Source organism: Humulus lupulus, chromosome 8 (genome assembly GCF_963169125.1).
Source record: "Humulus lupulus chromosome 8, drHumLupu1.1, whole genome shotgun sequence".
Lineage (NCBI taxonomy): Eukaryota > Viridiplantae > Streptophyta > Magnoliopsida > Rosales > Cannabaceae > Humulus > Humulus lupulus.
The window spans coordinates 75749810-75771049 of record NC_084800.1 but is presented as its reverse complement, the minus strand read 5'-3'; the positions used below and the strand labels follow the sequence as shown (position 1 = coordinate 75771049).

At 31.0% G+C, this 21240-nt stretch overlaps 1 protein-coding gene and 1 non-coding gene across 2 annotated transcripts; one reads left to right on the top strand and one right to left on the bottom strand.

Moving 5' to 3' along the window:
• The first annotated feature begins 3636 nt into the window (after positions 1-3636).
• Positions 3637-7727, top strand: LOC133793895 (bark storage protein A-like). Its single transcript, XM_062231137.1, has 6 exons — positions 3637-3878; positions 3972-4039; positions 5936-6091; positions 6491-6694; positions 7113-7292; positions 7405-7727. The coding sequence occupies exons 1-6, from the start codon at positions 3647-3649 to the stop codon at positions 7588-7590; spliced, it is 1026 nt and encodes a 341-aa protein (XP_062087121.1). The 5' UTR covers positions 3637-3646; the 3' UTR covers positions 7591-7727.
• Positions 7728-12076: 4349 nt separating this feature from the next.
• Positions 12077-12149, bottom strand: TRNAK-UUU (transfer RNA lysine (anticodon UUU)). The gene has a single exon. It is a non-coding gene; the product is annotated as a tRNA-Lys (tRNA).
• Between the last annotated feature and the right edge of the window lie 9091 nt (positions 12150-21240).

Below are 21240 nucleotides of genomic sequence, written 5' to 3'. Positions count from 1 at the left end.
CGTAGAGAAGACTGAGATAGGGGTTGGACGACGTAGAGAATACTGAGACATGGTCTAGACGACGTTGAACTTGGCATGTACAGCAGATGCTTCCATTGGGCGACTGAGTTGTGCCGCGTGCAGGGATAAGTCGTCGGCATCGCTTGAAGTCGTCGCTGCCTAAGTGGAGAGCAACTGTGAGAGCTTGGAGTGGAGAAGAAACGTATAAGTTTCTTTAGCCCTAGGCCAAATGGTGTTTTAATGTTAAAATGCCGGATGACGGCTCGTTTAGAAACGTCGTTGCCCTTATTATTATTATTATTTTACAAATTTTTAGATTTTTTTTAGAAAAATGGGTTTTTTTAAATGGAAAAAAATAGTTTTTATAACTTTAAAAAGTATTATTATGGTATTATCTGATTATTATTTTTTTTATAAAAAAAACCCTTATTTTTTATTTATACTTTATTTGTAGAATATAATTAATTAATATTTTTACAATATTTTTCCAATCAATAAAATAACTCATTTTTAACTAATATTAATTTTATAAATATGTTAAACAATAATATAGTTAAACTAAATTAAAGTATTATTACACTTAATATCATAATTAATTTAAAGTTTGATATAAAAATTATTATAAATACAAAAGTTAATAATATGAAAATTTTAGAAACAAAAAAAATATAGTTTTAAAAGTTTTTAATAAATATATAATTTTAATAAATACATATTTACATAATTTAGTTTATTTTTAAAATTGTATTATTTATTAATTATATTTTAAAAAAATTATTTGAATTTTAGTGACATTTTATATTGTGCTTTTATTAACTGTCGGGGTTGAGTACAATTTTTAATTGTCAGCATTGGTCTTGAATTGTCGGCATTCGAGTCAATAGCGACAATTTTTAACTGTTGGCGCGTTGAGGTCAATAGCGACAATTTTTAACTGTTGGCATTGATATTAAATTAACTGTTGGCGTTGGGGTCAATAGCGACAATTTTTAACTATTGGCATTGGTCTCGAATTAATTGTCGGCGTTGTGGTCAATAACGACAGTCAAAAGCAATGATCACAAATTTTCTATTTATTTTTAAAAGTATTTAGGGTGTGATTAGTAGTGGATTTGGAAATGATTTTATGATTTTGAAAACTTAAAATTTGTGGGACCTACCAAAATATTTGATTGGTAGATTGCTTTTGAAAACTATATCCTAATCATAATTCTAATTTTGTGTTGTAATTTAGAAAACAACAATTTTGCGTTTTCTCTGTTTTGTGATTTTTTCTCCAAAAACTTAAAATCAAAATCATGATTTGTTTGTTCTCTCTACTCTAATCCTTTGTATCATTGCTTGTATTTATTTATTTATTTATTTTTTGCCAATTTTTATGACTTGAGTATGTTCCCACTAGTAATAAGGTGTTTATGGAATATTTTATGACATTTATGCACAATTCAAAAATAAGTTGTGCTGGTATTTTTATAGATGACAATGCAATATTGTTATAAATTTAATCAATAATTATTATTAAATTTTAATTTATCAATATAATTAAATTTTACTTAATTAATTCTATTGATAAATCAAAATTTAATATTATACAACATATGTATATAAAATATATAAAATTAAAATAATATTCAAATTCAGCTGTTCCAATTTTTATGTTATATTTTCAAATTTAATACCAATCACAGATTCATTTTTTTAAAACTCAAAAACAGTTTGCTGACATTGAACCAATCACATTTTCAGAAATACGATTTTAGTCACTAAATTCATATTTTCATTTTAGAATCTCACTTTTCAAAAATACATTTTTCTAATCACGAACCAATCAGACCCTTAGAGTGCCAAAAATATGTGTCCAACGCTAACAATATTATATTCAAACCATATTTTTAGCACCTTAAAATATTTAGTACTTTTAAAAAATATATGAAAAATTCGTTGTAATTGTAATAAACATAGTTGGATCACCACCTACTTTATATAAATATCACTATATAATTGTTCGTAAGCCATATGTTTAACGTGACTCTATTCTATTTCTAAAAAAATGAAAAAAGAAAAACGTGACTATTCTAATATATATCTAAGAAACGACAAAAATGAGGGGCGGCTTAGGTGGGATTTAACTTCTTTTAAAAAAATTCAATAAATGGTTAAAGTTGAACTCGTTTTTCACTGTCCGTATGTAGTGATTTTTTTAATCACTACTCGCAGGCAAAACATTAAATTCTTTTTATATACAGTTCTATCAAACTATTTTTTATTTTATTTTATGAAAATAACATGTTTTTACATTAAAATATGTAATAATATAGTATTTATTATAAGAAAAATATAAATTTAATTTAATAATTTCATTTTATTTCAGAATATATAATAAAATACATATTGTAAAATTTAAAAATTGAATGATAAAAAAATACTACTTTTTATATAGTAATGCTAATAAAATTCTGTTTCCTAACTCTGTTTTGCATTAAGTAATAATTTTAATATTAAAATATAAAATATTTAAATAACTATTTGTCAAATATTTACACAAAAGAGTTTAAAAAAAATGTAAGAGAAAATTTCTTCAATATCATTACATGTATAGTATTTTTTTTTAAATCACTGACCATTTATTGAAAATATATATATATTATTGTGAGGAGATTTTTTCCACATATTTATTACTTTCATTTTTTATGTGCATTATTAGTATAATACAGATTAAATATGTGATTACAAATTAAGAAAGAATGTGTCACTCACGTGACTAATAATGAGGCAAAAGATGTTTTGTTTACAGGAGGGATGTCAAAACGCGAATTTCACTAAACATCGAAATGAGTAATGGGTCCAGCAAGGCAATAAAGAGAGATAGAGGCTCTGGCCTTTGCGAAGTGGCAAATAATCTAATTGGCTCGGGGGAAGTCGGTCATACGGAAAACCAAACTTGGAGTGAGCACGTGGACCAATGGTGATAAGTCATTTTTAATTCATTTCTCTGTTCATTTATTATAAATAACTGACTTCAATTGTAGCTAGTAAGAGTATTTTATGGTCTTCGTTATATAGTTATTCTGTCAAAATTTAGATAGGAGACTGATTTAAGCATCAAATAGTTTCTTTTTCAGGTATTTATCTTAGGTTCTTACCGAAGACTATTCATGTCAAAGATTGATTAGAAGAGTAGCTTAAACCAAAAGTTGATTTAGTCAACAGGAATTAAAGACAAAGTAGAATAAAAACGACGAAAGATTCGCATTTAGAGTTTCCATTTTAAGAAACTTACCGTATTCAGGGAAAATCGACCCGAACAGTAATTCCTGATGATGGCAAATTAAGTGTGGTTTAATTTTATGGTAATGGCTACTATTTTCTAAAACGTGAAAAAAAAGCAATTAACAAATGGCTAATTGAATTTAAAGTCGTTTTCCTCTATCATACAGTTGTAGAATCTGTCTATATTATATGTAATGTATTCGAGAAAAAAAAAAAAAAGCATATCTCTAGGCACTATCGAAGAGTGAAACCAGATATATATTTTATTGTTATTATTATTATTACCATTTAATATTCTATCACGTTATCTACTCATATGGTGGCTATATAATAACATAATAAAGTTGAAAATTTATAGAATGTGGAGAAAAAGAAAATGGGGCAATGGAAATGGCTAGGGTATTATTTGATGATATGGGAGGTGGTAGTTGGCTTATCGATGGGTGCTCCGTCGTGGAAGAGGTCATATAATGATAAAATCATAAAGCAAATAAACCGTAAAGGACCCTATATTGGGCTTATCACTGTATATCCACCTGAAGAAAAGGCTTTCTTCTCTACTGACTCTTTTCAACCCGACTCACACAACCCCTTTCTGGATCTCTCAGGTAAATATATATTTTATTTTTACCAGAATACCCACTAGGGATTAAAAATAGTGATTTATATAAATATATATATATATATATATGTTTTTGCAGGCAGGCGATTTCGGGTGGGAAAAGTTTATGATAAGAGAGTCATTTATGTGAAGTGTGGAGTTGGACTGGTAATTAAACTTATATATTTGATGTTTTAGTCTTTTTTCTTGTATTTATACGAGTGAGTTGTTTTTCCTAAAATCTTGGAAATCATCTTCACAAACAACAAACAAGCTTCTCTTACAGATACACGATTTTTTTTAGTGATTTTTTAATAAAATATTAATTTTTGCTAAAAATTTAAGATTTCAACGTTAAATATTTTTATTTCAATTTTATAATTTTAAAGAAATTTTTATATTTTTATGGTTTTTTTTTTCAAGTTGTTTTTATGTTACTTTTAAAAAAAAAATTTATATTTTCACATTGTTTTTAAAGTTTTTTTTGTTGATATTTAGTTGATCTAATTAATTGTTTTCAAGTTGTTGTTTAATTATTTTTTCTAAAAATTATATTTTCGTAATTATAAAACTTTTAAAATTGTATTTTTTTAAACTTGATTATGTATTTTAAAAAATAAAAATCGTAAAAAAGTAAAACAAACAAAAATTAGTGTGGATTTAAGAAAAAATTTCTTTTTTTTTTATTTGAACAGACGATATTATTCATTTTTTAGAGGAGGAGGGCCCTTACATCTCTTGCTTGTTTGCTATAGGGGCCTTAGGTTGCAATGCATGGGCCTGACGCAGCCCACAAACAACTTTTTTTATATATATATAAAAAGGTGAAAATTACATTTTATATAGATTTTTTAATAAAGTTTTCAAAAATATAAGTTTTTTTTTACAAATATTATTTTATGAATTTTTAAAATTTGTATTCCCTTATATGAGATTTTTTTTCCATATTTTTGTAAAAAAATCATTATTATACCATATTTTTATAAAAAATCATTATTATGCCATATTTTTTTTCCCATAATCTGATTTTTTTTAATTAAATTTGTCCATACAAACTAAAAAAAGTTTAATTACTATATTTTTGCATATTATGAAAAAATCCCTATAAAAAAATGATATTTGTTTTACAAAAGAAAAAAAAATCGTAATATTGGTATTATATATTTGGTTTATTTAATTTGGTCGTTGGCTTGCTCAATCCAACAACAAGTGAGCCCCAACTGCCCTTTCCCTAATTTTTCTTTTGACTAATTGGAGTAATAGAATGTAATAAAGGAAAAAAAAAGTTATTTCATTCAGTAAAGACTCAGTATTTTTGTTTAACGAGAGCTTAAAATAAAATTTATATGTTTTAACTGATATTAATAAATATAAAAATTATAATTATTTATTTCAAATAAATTTTTTTGTTATTTTTAAAAATTCTATGTACTTTGTAGAAGATTACTTATGAGAATTTTTATTAATATTTGTGAAAGAAATAATAAATTATAAATATTTAATATATTTTATAATGTGTTTTTCTTTTACCTCCGCAGGGACCTAAGTAGGTCCGTCCGTCTCTTAATTCATTTGATTCTGCCCGCCCTAATATATATATATATTCCTAAGTTGATGGCATGATAATTAAAAAAAATTGAAAAAAAATGTAGGTATTTTGCATAATTAGAAATTACTTTTATTAAATTTATAAGTGTTGTTATAAGACACCTTAAGTCTTACACCATATGATATAATATGATGTGATATTTTATATGTTGTTAAATTTAAAATAATCTTCATTTATTAAATTTAAAATAGTAAAACAATTAAATTCAATAATTTATAAATGTTGGGTTTCTTTAAATGCTAGTCCTCTGAATTTATAATTTACCAAAAGAAGAAATTTGTGAGAGAAAGATTTATAAGAGACTTTTTAAAATATATATATATATATATATATATATATGACATTTTTTAAATATATTTATATTTTTTCTAATCAAAATGGTAAGTATAGATTAATTATAAATGACTATACATTTTTTTTTGTCATAACTTTTTATTTTTTATATATATAAATAGATCAATGCGGCTGCTACAACTCAACAAATGTTAGATGTATTTGACATGAGGGGCATTATCCATTTTGGTATTGCTGGTAATATCAACGACTCTATGTCCATTGGTGATGTTACCATTCCCAAAGAGTTTGTCGACACTGGCATTTGGGATTGGCTGGTAATTAATTAATTTTGTTTATATTAGTGTTTTTTTCAAATATGTGATTAGTTTTTGTGTTTTGTTAAATGACAATTTGAATTATGTATTTTATAAAATTAATCAAAATAATACTTTATATCCAATTTCGGTAAAAAAAAATTCAAATATAATATTTCATTCTCAGCACCTCGATCATTTTCTCTACTTCCTGAACTCATCGCATTTCTTATAATTAAAAATATTTTGACCAAACACGAGTCTTAAGTACTACTTTGATTAATTTTGTAAAATATAGAGTTCGAATTGTCATCCAACAAAACACTGGAGTCGATCGCGTTTTTCAATAAAAATACAAAATCAAAATAGTATTTTTGTTATAATTAATACAACAATATGTATTAATTAATTAATTGGCAGAACCCGAATGCCACGGTGGATAGCACTGATATTGCAGGGTTGGATGCGAAGAACTATAACGTACCAAAAGGAGAAAATCTATTGGGACATATTGGATTCAACTTCGAGCAATTCTACTCAGATTCTGGGAAGCCAAACACTGCGCAACCCTTGGTTTGGGCTCAGGTTAATCAACAATGGCTTCATGTTGCTTCTAAACTTCAGGTTAGATTTAGATGGTAATTAGTTGTTCTCTTCTATGGGAAATTATTCTTTTGGTCTTCTTAGTTTAAACATTTACTACTACACATAACCTTATGTTATTTCAATAATTAAAATAAAATTTTAAGGAAAAAAAAAACTATGTTTGTGATTTTGTGTGCATTAATATATTTATAATTTTTTTTTTGTAACAATTTATAAATTGACTAACAAAACATAAAATTAAATAAATAAATAAACTTCAAAACTAAAATACATGTAGTTTCTATTTTAATTTATTTTAAATTAGTTAGTTTTTTTTTAAAAAATCAAGATTTAAATTTGGTATTGTGCTTAAACCCATAAGGCTAAAATGGTATGTTTTTTAATTTTATTGATTGAATTGTAATTTTTGAAAATATAATTCTGTTATGGTTTTCAGGGGATGGAACTGCAACAATGTGTGAATTCAACTTTATGTCTGGAAAACAAGCCCAAGTTGGTTGTGGGACTTAGGGGTTCAACATCCAACATTTTTGTGGACAATGCAGCTTTTAGGGACTTCCTTTTCAAAACATTTCAGGTTTCATCTTCAGACATGGAAAGTTTTGCTGTGGTTATGGTAAGTTATTTTCTATTCATAAAAATTCTGATCGGGTTTAAGATCACATATATATATATATATGCATGGATAATAAATAAGTTAATAATTGGGTGGTTGTGTTTTTTTGCAGACAAGCTTGTCCAATGGATTCCCTGTGATTGCAATCAGAGGACTATCTGATATAGCTGGTGGACAAGAAGGAACAAACACCATTGAGCTATTTGGTTCTCTTGCAGCTCTCAATACAGCCAACTCTGTTATTCGGTTCTTGAAGGAATTAAAAGCTTTTGATGATTCTAATTATAATTATGTGTAATCCTCTTTTAATTATGTTTTTTTTTATTTAAATGTGATCTCCATCGATGATTACTAGTCACTTGTTGTGAGATATCATTAGTCTCCAGATCTATAAATACAATGATATGCAGCAACATAAAATAAAAATATATGTACACGTAGTGAATAAATTAATAAATTATTGAAATGTTAATTAAAAGAAAGACAATAAAAGAATTAAGAATTTTTTTTTTTTAAATGAATTTAATTTTTTTAATATAAATTAAAACAAAAACTTGAATGAATTTTGGGTTATTAGCAACATGGCTCCTAATTTTTTATTGTTAATTTCAATAATTTGTTAATTACATTTTAGTAATTTTTTAAGTTGAATAAATTATTTTATTAAAATTTTTCCAACAAAAATTATAAATTGGTATTAAAGTGCAACAAAACGAACTAAACAAGTATTTATGCTGGAAATTTCTCAAAAGTGAATTTTGTCACCAATTGTTTGGTAGCACGAATACTATTTGACACATTTAACTGTTGAGAGACCAACATTTGCACTAAATGTGTAATAATAAAAAAATTTGGAGCAAAAAAACTACATAGATTAATAGTACAATCTTCCCGTAAGGAATAAGAATGTAATGTAGAAGGGGCTAAATAATACTCCTTTTGGACTTCTTGGTGATTGTTCTTACCTATTCTTCACTTAAATAACATGGAAAATCTCCGGCCTTGGAACTTTGTAGCAAAAATTGATACGTGGCTTTGGAACTTTGAAAGCTCCGGCCTTTTCTGTACTAAGTCAGTCGCTCGTATTGCTCAGGGCATTTGCGAAGTGAAGTCATTACAAGACCAGACATGGCAGATTTTATGGGGTTCTAAAATTCACAGCAAGTTCAAGTACCTATGGTGGATGGTGTTATCAAACACTTTAAAAACTAAGCCTACTCTTAGTTTTCTGTGACCTGAGGAAAACAATTTTTGTACTCTTTGTGATGCTTGCCTTGAGAATTCAATGCATTTATTTTGGCAGTATCCTGTGGCTTCGAACTTATGGTTTACTGCTTTGTGGGAAATACGTACTATGCAGATGCGGGTCACTTCGTGGTCAGCCTGGTTGAAGCATTTTAGTTTGGACCAAAATAGACCACCATCCCTTTCATTTGATGAGTTTCTGACTAGTGCTTTGATTCTTATGGATGTAATCTGGAAAGAGCCCAACTCTGTCCTGTTTGGAGGGGATAAATGTGATTTTTCTACTCTCCGAACCACAATTAACCAACGATTCAATGAGCACAGAGTGATTTTGAGTCCTCCTGATCTTTTCCCTACTAAGGAGGGCTGGTTCCCACCTCTGGAGGGGTGGTTGATGGTGAATTTTGATGTGGCTCTCTCGGAAGAAGGTTCTATGTTTGCTTTAGTAGTGAGGAACTCAAGAGCGGAAATTGTTTATGTTTGGACATATTGGATTGATCAAACAGATCCTCATGTTGCCGAAGGTCTGGCTGTGGTGAAAGCAGCCGAGTTGGTTGTGAAAAATGATTGGCACTAGGTGGTCTGATAGGTCCCAGTCAACGCTGTATATAAATATATGAGTATATATAATGTTGTTCTCTTCGGGTGAAAACAGACCACAATTGTTTGGACTCAAAATCTGACCTTCTTTATTCATCAAATGAGTTTAAATACACCAAGTATCTAACAACTCTTCCTACTCTTAAGACCATTATTTCATAATTAAATAACGTTGTGGATAATTGCTTGCTGAAGACTAGGACTCCACTAAAGATAAGACTATAACTTCATTAAAAGATCACGTGCTTAGGACTTAGTCCATATACTTTTGATTTGGTCGAGTGATGCGTTGGGATCTTCTTGGTGGTTTATCAATACTCCCCTGTTTCACTGGAACTTTGTCCTCAAGGTTCATATTAGGAAATTTTTCTGCTAAAGTTGATGTTGACTCCCACGTGGCATTTTCACGAGAAAGAAGCTTCCATTTGATCAAATGTTCTGTAATGAATGTACCACCCTTCCGGAGCCAACGAGTATCAAGGATAGCTTCAAGTTCGAGATTGATTGAACCATCATCAGTCAGTGGCGGCAGTTCACTACAGCTTACACTTGTTTCACAAATTTTTTTCTTGAGCAGAGACGCGTGGAAAACCGGGTGGATGCGAGAACCCACTGGAAGTTTGAGTTGATAAGCTACCTTGCTGATGCGTTCCTCAATCTCAAAGGGTCCATAAAATTTATTAGCTAACTTCTGAGACGCTTGTTTGAACACCGTTTGTTGGCGATAAGGCTGTAGTTTAAGGAAAACATGATCTCCTTCACTAAATTCAATGTCTCGTTGTTTCGAATCTGCACGCTGCTTCATGCGGTTGGTAGCGGCATATAAGTTCAGTTTGAGTTGTTGAGAAGAGCATCTCGGGAAGCTAAGTTTTGATCAATCTCATTCACAGGAGAAGCGCCAAGCTGATAGTGCGAAATCATCGGTGGTGGTCGATCGTACAAAGCTTGAAACGGCGTCATGCCGGTGGAAGCATGAAAGGTCGTATTGTACCAAAACTCTGCCCATGGAAGAAATGAATGCCATTTGCGTGGTTGTTGGTGAACAAAGCAGCGTAAAAATATTGCTCCACGCAGCGATTGATGACCTCAGACTGACCGTCGGTTTGCGGATGGTATGTGGTGCTCAGTTTCAGTTCCATCCCATATAGTTTTAAGAATTCTCGCTAGAAATTGCTTATGAAAATGAGGTCGCGATCACTGACTACTGACTTAGGCCTGCCATGTATTTTGATGACACCGTCGACAAACTTTCCTGCTACAATCTTGGCGGAAAAATGGTGCATCAAGGCCATGAAATGAGCATATTTTGTGAGTCGATCAAAAACCACAAAGATTGTGTTTTTGCCTTGAGATAGCGGTAAGCCATCGATGAAGTCCATAGTGGCATCATCCCATACTTGACAAGGAATGGGCAGCGGTTGTAAGAGACCCGCAGGGGACAACGTAGACGCCTTAGCTCACTGGCATGCATCACAAGCGGAAACATAGTCGTGCACGTGGCAGTACATGGAGGGCCAATAGAATTGTTGAGCGATGCATTTATAAGTTCACAATACACCGGAGTGGCCACCAATGGGGGAATCATGAAATTCTCACATTAGTTGTTGCGAAATATGAGACTTTGGAGGGACCACAACTCTATTTTTGTATAAGACTAGCCCATTTTTGTGTGTATACGGAAGGCCAGGTGAGGCAGTAGCTTGTGTTTGTATTCGATCCATATATGCATCTCCAACAGTGGCATTTTTTATATCATCCCAAATGCTAGCCTGCAAAACTGAAAGAACATTAAGGAGTGGAGTGCTTGGTATGCGAGAAAGTGCATCGGCTGCTGAGTTTTGTTTGCTTGGTTTAAAAAGTATCTCATAATCATATCCAAGTAGCTTGGTAACCCATTTTTGTTGCTCAGTTGTGACCACACGTTGCTCCAGGAAAATACTTTAAGCTACGTTGATCAATTTGAAGGTAGAATTTTTGACCAAGAAGATAAGGTCTCCAAGTTTGAATTGCATAAATGATTGCCAACATCTCCTTAGCATAAGTGGACCATGATAGCTTAGAAACGCCTAAGGCTCGACTCATAAACGCAATTGGTCTTCCCTATTGGGTAAGCACAACTCCAATACCTTATCCAGAAGCGTCACATTCGATAGTGAATGGCTGCTTAAAATTGGGCACGGCAAGGGTTGGAGTAGTGGCCATGGCTTGCTTGAGGGTCGTAAAGGCGTTGTCGGCCTCAGCGGTCCACCCAAATTGACCCTTTTTGAGGAGTTTGGTGAGTGGTCGAGCTAAAAGGCCATAGTGTCGAACAAACTTCCAATAATAACCTATAAGGCCCAATCAAACTTCTCGGCTCGCGTGGTTTCGTCATTTGAGTTCAGAACTAAGACCCCTTCTCTCCACTCACTAACCTTCCTAAGGTCCCGGTTCTACTTTACTGCTGACAGGTTACTGGCTTGGGGAATAGAGAAGATCGATCGTCGATGAAACTATGTACTCATAATCTTGCAAAGTGGGTGCTGAGAATCAACCTTACGGGGCACATCCTGAACAATCAAATAGATTTGAGTTTTCTTAGTGAAGATACTGAACTTAAGCTTTAATGTTCTTCTCATTTTTCTTTCTTGCTTTTCTTTTTGTTTCCCCTCTCAAGGGCTGTTTCGTTTCTGATTGCTATTTTTTTCCGTTTTGGCTCTAGATTTATTGAAGTTTATGGGTGCCCTGTTTTGGGCTATTCGCTCATTAAAAAAAAAACATGGAGAATCTCATCCATAGTATAGTAGTAGTAGTTACTAAAAAAATGTGAAGTTTATAATAATAATTTTGTATTAAAAATAATTCAAAAATCAAAGTAAAATTGTCATGATAGAAAATTGTCATTTGTTTTCTAACCAACTTACATTTATTTTTGTTCAATTAAAATGAAGTGAAAAGAAAAACGCCGTCTGTGGGAATCGAACCCACGACCACGTGGTTAAAAGCCACGCGCTCTACCAGCTGAGCTAAGACGGCTGAACGATATGTCCGTCTACTATTAATTATATAAAAATGTAATCTAATTCTTATTTCATCATCACTTTGATCTGTGTTTCTTTTACTAAACTCGAATATGATTGCGTTAATTATAGATCTTAAGGGACCAATGCAGGTGGGATTGCATGATTTTATTTTTACCATTTTTATTGTGTTATTATAATTTTTTATTTTAAAAAATATATATGTTTTTTTTTGTTGGATATGATACTTAATATTATATTGATCATATACCATAATATCAAACACCGTAAAAAATAAAATTACAAACCCAAAAATATTATATTGTATCGCCAATTTTTTTTTTAAGTAAAACTAAAATGTTCCTAATTTTTACTTACGTATTAATTAAAAAAATCAAATTAAAACCACATCTTTTAGTTCTCTCCCTATTTTTGTGTTTGTCTGGGCTGAGCATAAAATCCGAAAAACCGAAAAAATCGAGTACACCGACCTTCCGAACACTGAAAAAACCAAAACTAATTAAACCGAACACCAAAAAAACCGTTAACGGCTTGTTCGGTCAATTTGAAAAATCCATGTGGACCGACCGATTTGAACCGAAACCGACCGAACTTATAAATATATATAGGTTATGTTATGCATATAGACTTTTAATTATGTTTTCAAACTTACAAATTTGTGAATGTAATTATGTTTTAAAAAAGCACTAAAATGGATTCCAACAATCAAAAAAATTTAGTTTTTTTTTAACTAAAACTTTCTAAAAAATTATGGATTTTTTTAAAAAAAAATTTAAGTTCGGTTTGGTCGGTTAACCGACCAAACCGCGGTCCAAAACGGTCAGTTTTTTTCTTTAATTGGTTTGGTCGGTCGGTTTTTGAATTGAACCAATCCGAACCGAAAACCGAATTCTGGATTTAATAATATGAAAAAACCGCTCAAACCAACCGATACTTAACCCTTTGGCATAGACAAATAAATAAAGGGTTTACCATTGGTGATCATATTGGAAGAAGTGTGCTAATATTTGGCCAATAGGGAGCACCCTTTCGAACCTACCTTTCCCAAACCCAAGTCTGAAATGGGCAAAATGAAAAAAACAAATACAACATTGGATTCAATTATATTTTATCAATATATTAAACTCAAATTTAAATTCATATTGTTAAAATCAAATTTGGTTTAGGTTTTTATTTAATTCATTTAAGTTGTTGAACATAATTGGTTGTATAAGTAATTCATATAATTGCAAGAAAAAATCAACATTATTTTTAGATTAAGTTACATGTTTTTATTTTTACTATATACAAACAATGTGTAATACACGTTTGTTTAGTTTTATTTATAAAATCTATTAATTATATTTATTAAATTTGTATCATTGTCATATAAATTTTAAATAAATAAGCAATACTATATATAAAAGAATAACATAAACGTATTAACTGAAAAATAACCAACGTATGATTGATAATGCACGTTTGTTTAGTTTTATTTATAGAATCTATTAATTATATTTATTAAATTTGTATCATTGTTATATAAATTTCAAATAAATAAATAATATTATATATAAAAGAATGATATAAATATGGGTGCTCATCCGATCTGAGTTAACATTTTTGTCTCTAACCAATCAAATCCAATTAAATGTTGAGTGTTGGAAATGAGCATCAATCCAATTCAATTTAGCTTCAAAATCCAATTCAATTCAATCTAATTATAATTAGATTGGATCGATTTCTTTAATCATTTTTTTTATCTCTTAACTGTTGAATTTTAATATTAAAAAGAATAACAAATAAAAAATTATAAAAAAATCATACAAAAATCTAACAATATTTAGTAATAATACTACATAAAGACCTTAAAATTATCACATTAAGTCATTAACATGATGCATTTACAACTGAAATATTAAGAGAATATACTCATTTGGTACCCTATATTTTTGCAAAGTATCATTTTGGTACCCTCTGTTTTCAATAATGCTCATATGGTACCCTGTATTTTAAAATCATACATATTTGGTACCCTAAACTCAGATTTAATAGATAAAATTTTGTCAATTTAATCAAACTGCTGTCAATTATGTAAGTTACAAATTTAAATTTAATTACATAATTACATATAACTGATGACAATTTGATCATATTGACAAAATTTTATCTATCAAATCTGAGTTTAGGGTACCAAATATGTACGATTTTAAAATACAGGGTACCATATGAGCATTATTGAAAACAGAGGGTACCAAAATGACACTTTGCAAAAACACAGGGTACCAAATGAGTATATTCCCAAATATTAAGTTTACAACACAACCATTAAAATTTAAAACTAATAAGTCTCAAACCAATCACTAAAGCACTAATACATCAAAACAACAACATAAATATCTCCAAAGTGCTAACTTAACATCAAAACAACAACAATAATAACATATACTAAATGACAACAAATATAAACTAACATAATTAAATATATTTATATTTAATATAATATATATTTTAATAAATGCTAGATTTGATTGGTTCTTAATTGGATTTTCAGAGTGTCATCCAATAGCAGCTCAATCCAATTAACATAAAACTTTTCAAATCCAATTCAATCCAATTGGAATTGGATATCCATTTTTTTTAATTGAATTTGTTCAAGTAATTGGATTGGTTTGGATTGTGAGCACCCCTAGACATAAACATATTAAAAGAAAGATTAAACTAAAACATTGTTTATAAATTTTTTAAATATATATAATATGATAGTATTTTCAAACATAAATGATAATTTTTTTAATAAAAATTAAGATTATGCATAATATATTATTATCACGATATTGTATAATATTTAAATTTATATTAATATAAGTATTAAATATTTATTTTTGTATTAAATATTATTATAATAATATTTTATAATATTTGAATTCATATTTATATAATTATTAAAATATTAGGATTATATAATATTATAATAATAATATTTTATAATATTTGAATTTATATTAATATAATTGTGATATGTATAGTCTTATATTTAATATTACTATAATAATAATATTTTATAATATTTGAATTTATATTAATGTAATTAATAAATATTTATTTTTAGTTAGTTTTAAAAGTATATTCTATTAAATATTTAGAATATTTAACAAAACAAATATTAAAACTAATAATTTTTTGTTATCTAAACACATTTTATATAAAATAGATATTGGATTTATTCTTTTGTGTATGTAATTGTCATTTTTACTTCTATATTTTAAAAGTTTTCAAAATCAACATTATAATATTTTTTTGTCAGATAACTATTATTAAAATATCAAAAAATGAACAATTTTGGAGTTAATAATGTAGAATAAAATGATATGGTCAATAGTGTGATATGCCACTTTTATTGTAAACGTGTTTTTCTTTTCTAATCAATTTGGGTGTTTTCTTTTAAAAGATTAGTGTTGGAAGAAGTAGGGGTGAGCATCTAAACCGGTAAACTGCGGCGACCGACCGCACCGCACCACATTACACCGCAAACTGCAGGGTCAAAAGTGGAATAGTTCGATATGGTTTGTATCTTAGCTAAACCGCGTGGTGCGGTGCGATTTGGCGGTGTAAAATTTTGATTTGCACCATACCGCACCGTATACTTACAAATATGTTAAAAAAAATTAAACTTTACATATATACTATTTTTTAGTAACCCAATCTAAAATTAGGAGCCCACTTGAATTAGGAGTCCACTTAAATTATGGTATAACCTTATTCTCTAACACATCATACATGATAACAACTCCTTCATCTCTCATCTCATTTGCGTCTCCTCCCTATCATCTCTCTATCTCACACATATTTTTTAACACACTTACACCGTGGAAAACCACACAAACCACACCGCAAAAAATGGTTTGGTTTGGACGGTTTGGTGCAACGAAATCATACCGCACGGTGTGTTCTAGCTACTACACCGCACTTGTGGCATGGTGTATTAAAAAGTGTTCAAACCGCCCAAACCACACTGTGCACACCCCTAGGAAGAAGGGTTATCCCTTATGTGTATTTTTTTTTTCGATTTTTAAGGATCAAATACAAAAATTCAAATGTAGCTAAAGATGAAACAAGAAATCTAGCCAATCAACTCATGATACATTATCTAAATTTGAAAATAATTTCATTCATTTAAAACTCAAAATTTTAACATTTATAACAACACACCCTCCATCAAATCACCATTTGTCACAAGAGATCATATGATATCTGCATCAAAATTATACACTAAAATATAATACCAACTGACGTGACAGTTTAAAGTAATCAATTAAATTTATTTCAGGCGAGAACTACTATTTTAAAAAATAGATCCTATCCATTTAAAGATATTAGCAAGTAAAGTAAAATTAAAAAAATTAATTTCATATTTATTTTACAAAGACCATAATCTGAAACATCAATTACAAGGGTCAGGATACACAGAAGAATTTATTCCAACCAAGTAAAGTTATTATATCAACTATATGTGCATGCTTAGTACGTAGAACAAATGCAAAATATATATAAAAGTGGAAAGAAAGACAATGAGATTGAGAATCTAAAATCCCCCCGTTAAAAATTGAACTATGAAGAAATAGATACAATGAAAGAACTGAGAGAAAAAAACACACATATACACACACAATCTCAATATTATTCTCCACCACAGAAATGACATAGGGCGATCATCATCTAATTTGTTCGAAGAGATTATTAAACACATAATATAAATAAATTAAAAATGGATGAGCACACTAAATTATTAATAATATGAAAATGTTTTCATAGCAGACTATTGACAAAATATTATTATTTTAAAAAAATATATTAATTTAGAAATGATTAACCAACTAATAGTGTTTTTTTGAGCACATTGACCAACTAATAGTTATTCATTAACCACTAGGAAACAAATTAGGTTTAACCAGGTAACTTGATAACAAATTATTATGATGGAAATTTTTTAATAATTACACTATTAAAAGTAATTTGGTATTAAAACAAAGAAATAACATGAGTGAAAAAAATATGATTTAAGGTACCACATTCTACTAATATGAGATAACATAATTTTTTTTTAGATATTTTGCAATCGATAGAAATAACAAATACAACAATAAAAATAAATTACTACTTTATAATCAATAAGGTAATAATGACAACAACAAATAATAATCTAGTACGTACTTTTTGTATGCATAAAAATAGAGTAAAACATTTAAACGCATAACAAAAGCAACACCAATAACAAAATTGTCTTAAAAGACCACCAATTAGTGAAATCCTATTAGCATTTGACCATTTTGGGGGATTAGTTCTAAAATGTGTATCACTAGCATTTAGTTTACTATTATACTTGTACCTATAATCAAAATTGAATGAAAAGTAGAAGTGAGAATTAGAAAAGGTCAACACAATCTTTTGTAAAACATTAGGTCTTAAAATACTAACGTACAATATAACAGAATTAAAAACATTTGGTACGTAATAATGAAGTCAAAAGAAAAAATTTGGTCTAAAAATATTATCATATAATAGAAACTTACAAAAAAAAAAAATAATAATAATAAGTTAAACATTTGAAGAAAAAAAAGCTAATATCAAAGTATTTAAAAAACATAAAAAAAATATAGGCAAATTCTTGGGTGCACCCCTTTAAAAGAGCACATCGGTGCACTGCACCCCCTGATGTTTTTGGCTCGAGAAATATTTTCAGCGAATTTTTTTTATGACCATGTACAATGTAATTATTTAGAGCACCTTGCAAAGTTTCAGAAAATTCTGATTAATTTACAGTGTCGAAAACTAGGTTCAAACATATTATATTCCACGCGCATAAAAAAATTAGTCACGCGTGCAACAACCTGTTTTGAACTTAGTTTTCGGCACTGTAAATTATTCGAATTTTTTTGAAAATTTACAAGTTGCTCTCTAAATAACTATAATGTACACGGTCATAAAAAAAATACACCAGGGGTGCACTTGTGTGCTCCTTTCTAGGGGGTGCAAGGATAATTCCCCTAAAAGTATATATTGAATTACAAGTTTAACTTAATAATGGGTGACATAATAAATTGTCCTAAAAAATAATACAAATCTTGAATAACTAAACTTAATAGAAATAAATGGCATTCTTTGAAAATTATATAAAAATACGAGAAACTTAATGTAACGTCCAAGAATTTCCTAATAAGGCTTAGGGCCTTTGATTAGGGGGCTAGTGTGGCAATATGTAGAATTATGTGCTTAATTGTTATATTGATTGTAATTATGTGAATTATGCGATAATATGGCTAGTTGTGCACTGTAATGACCCAAAATTACTAATAAGGCTTAAGGGCCTTGATTAGTATGCCGGGAGGGCATAATTGGTATTTATGTGAATAACTGATTAAATGTATGATTATATGAGTATATGGATATGATTAGATGCATGTTTACGAGTATTGAATATGCATGTGGGCCCTGTTTTGTTTATAAGGGCATGTTTGTAATTTTGGCCCGTTGAGGGTATGGATGTAATTATATGTGATAAATTTTTGAGACCATATTATTATGTGGATATATTTGCAGCTTGTGGCTCGAGACGGTCCTAGTGAGCGGATTGGCGAAATAGTCACGGTGGGGACTTATACCCGGCTCGGTGGGAGCCTGGGGGTATTTCTGGAAGTTTAGAAATTATATCGGGGATTAATAGACATCGGGGAAAATAATTGGTAATTAATTAGATGACGGGAATTAAGTGGTAAATATTAGGAACACTTGATGAATTAGCGGGAATTTGAAGTAAATGACCAAAATTCCCTTAGAATGATTAAAGACCTAGGTTTATTTGGGAGGGCAAAATGGTCTTTTGGTGGTTAAGAGGGGATAAAGGTTATTATGCTTTTAGACTTGGTGGAAGTGGTAGAAAAATCTAGAAGTTGAAGGAAAGAAGGAAAGAAGAGAAAACAAAACACATACGTTACCTCTTTCTCTCCCACACGGTTTGCCTATTCTTCACCATTTCTTGTGGATTTTGGAGCTGGAAACTCAGGGAAGAGTCTAGGCAAGGTCTTAGGACTCTGATCCTTGGAGTGGCTAGAAGTTCAACTGGATTTAGCTCAAGTTAAGGTAAGGTTTAAGAGTTTGGTCTGGGTTTTCTAAATTTGAAGAAGTTAATTCTGATTTTGAGTTTTGGATGGAAATCAAGGGACTAGAGCTTGGGGGTTTGAGGAACTAAAGGCTGGAAGGGCATAGAAGACAAACTAAGGTTGAATTCTCTCAACTAAGGTAACCAATTCTAACCTTAAAGTTCTGGGTTTCTGGTTTTCTGATGGTGTTCTTGAGCTTTTGAGCTAAAGTCTAGTTTATGTGTTTGATGATGCTTTTAGCTAGATTTTTTATGGGTTTATTTGGTTGAGTTATAGTGAGTTGTAAAGTCAATTTTGAGGTTGGATAAGGTTTGGAGTGGTTTGGTAGAGCTTTGGCTTGGGAAAGCTTGAAGGAAAAACCAGAGGATTGCATGTTGTTGATTGTAGCGCTACAATTCTATGCCTGGTTTCTTGGGGGGTGTTTGTCTCTGCTTGTAGCGCCCACTTTGTGGCGCTGTAGCGCTACCCTGCCTCCAGAAGTGGGTTTTGGGTATCTTTCTTAGGGTTTTCACTTGGGGGCTCGGGGGTCGATTCCACCACCCCGTTTGGCAGAATCGGGCTTCCCGAGGGCTTGGGATTGGTCCTGAAGTTGGGTTACAGAATTAAGATTTAATGATGGTTCTATTTTACGGTTGTGGCTAGGTTTACACCAAGGTTTAGAGCGGGATCGTGCTCGAGGACCGTTCGTGGTAACTAAAGCACTCGAAATTAAAGGTAAGAAAACTGCACCCGGTTATGTGGTTATGTTGGGACTAAGAGTTCCCTATATTTGTATGTGATGTCATAAGATGATATTATGCCATGGGGACATGTGATAAATGACCTAAGGGTGCCAGAATCGATTTTTGTGCACTGGACGCGGCTCGACCACTGGTATCCGAGGTTAATTAAATAATCACTGAACTTGGCCAGCCAGAGTCAATGGGTTAAACATCGGGCTCGACCTAAGTGAGCTGAAGACGGTGGCTTAGGCAGAGGGTGCGACCTAAGGGTGTCGACCCTAGATATTGTGTGAAATGTTTATTGACGTTAATCTGATGATTGTGGCATGCTCATTGTCAGGATGGTTAATTATTGGTTTTGTTATTCCCAAAAATTAGAGATCAATGATGTGGCAATAAAAATGACAAGTGGCAAGGAATGATGGGGTGATCTGGCTTAGCAGTAGCCCAATACATCAGTGAAGAGTTTGGACTGCTTGAGAGATGTCATGACCAAGCCAAGTGCACCTGAGGAGAGTACTTGGGCTAGGGTGTGCTTGGTCGGACTTTGGTCCGAGGAGCACTCCAAGGAGGTGTGGTCGGACCTTGGTCCGAGGAGTAGCCCCAAGAGGTCCGGTCGGACCTTGATCTGAGGAGAGCCAAGGAGGGTGTGGTCGGACTTTGGTCCGAGGAGCCCCAAGAAGTGTGATCGAACCTTGGTCCGAGGAGAGCCCAATGGTGTGGTCGGACTTTGGTCCGAGGAGTAGTCCAAGATGTGGTCGGACTTTGGTCCGAAGAGAGGAGAGTGCCATGTTAGAGGAGAGATATGGCATGCTAGAGGAGAGTGTCATGTTAGACGAGAGGAGTGCATGTCCTACCACCATGCACATGTCCGACCAGCAAGTGCATGTCCTACCAGCACTTGCATATGTCCAGCATGCATGTGTCCGACCAGCACTTGCATGGGTGGTCAGTAGGAGATATGGGTCGACCAGATAGAGGAGGACTAAGTCAAGATTCCCATAAATGGCTTCAACAAGAACCGGTCTTGGCACGCGCGAGAATCTCTCATTCTTCCCACAAATTGGGGGTTTTGTTACATTTTGAATGTTTTTTGTAATTTAAATGTAATAAATATAATAAAATATCCCGATTCTAGGGGATATCAGATGTATGATCCTAAGCCTATAAATATATGGCTTATGGGATCAGAATAGAGGCTCTCCTTCTTTTGGGACTTTTGGGA

Excerpts from the sequence above, each read along its gene's own strand:
- LOC133793895 (XM_062231137.1), top strand. The coding sequence starts at position 3,647 with ATGGGGCAATGGAAATGGCTAGGGTATTATTTGATGATATGGGAGGTG. Across the intron at positions 3,879-3,971 it reads CCCCTTTCTGGATCTCTCAG|GCAGGCGATTTCGGGTGGGA; the intron begins GTAAATATATAT and ends ATGTTTTTGCAG. Across the intron at positions 6,092-6,490 it reads CTGGCATTTGGGATTGGCTG|AACCCGAATGCCACGGTGGA; the intron begins GTAATTAATTAA and ends ATTAATTGGCAG.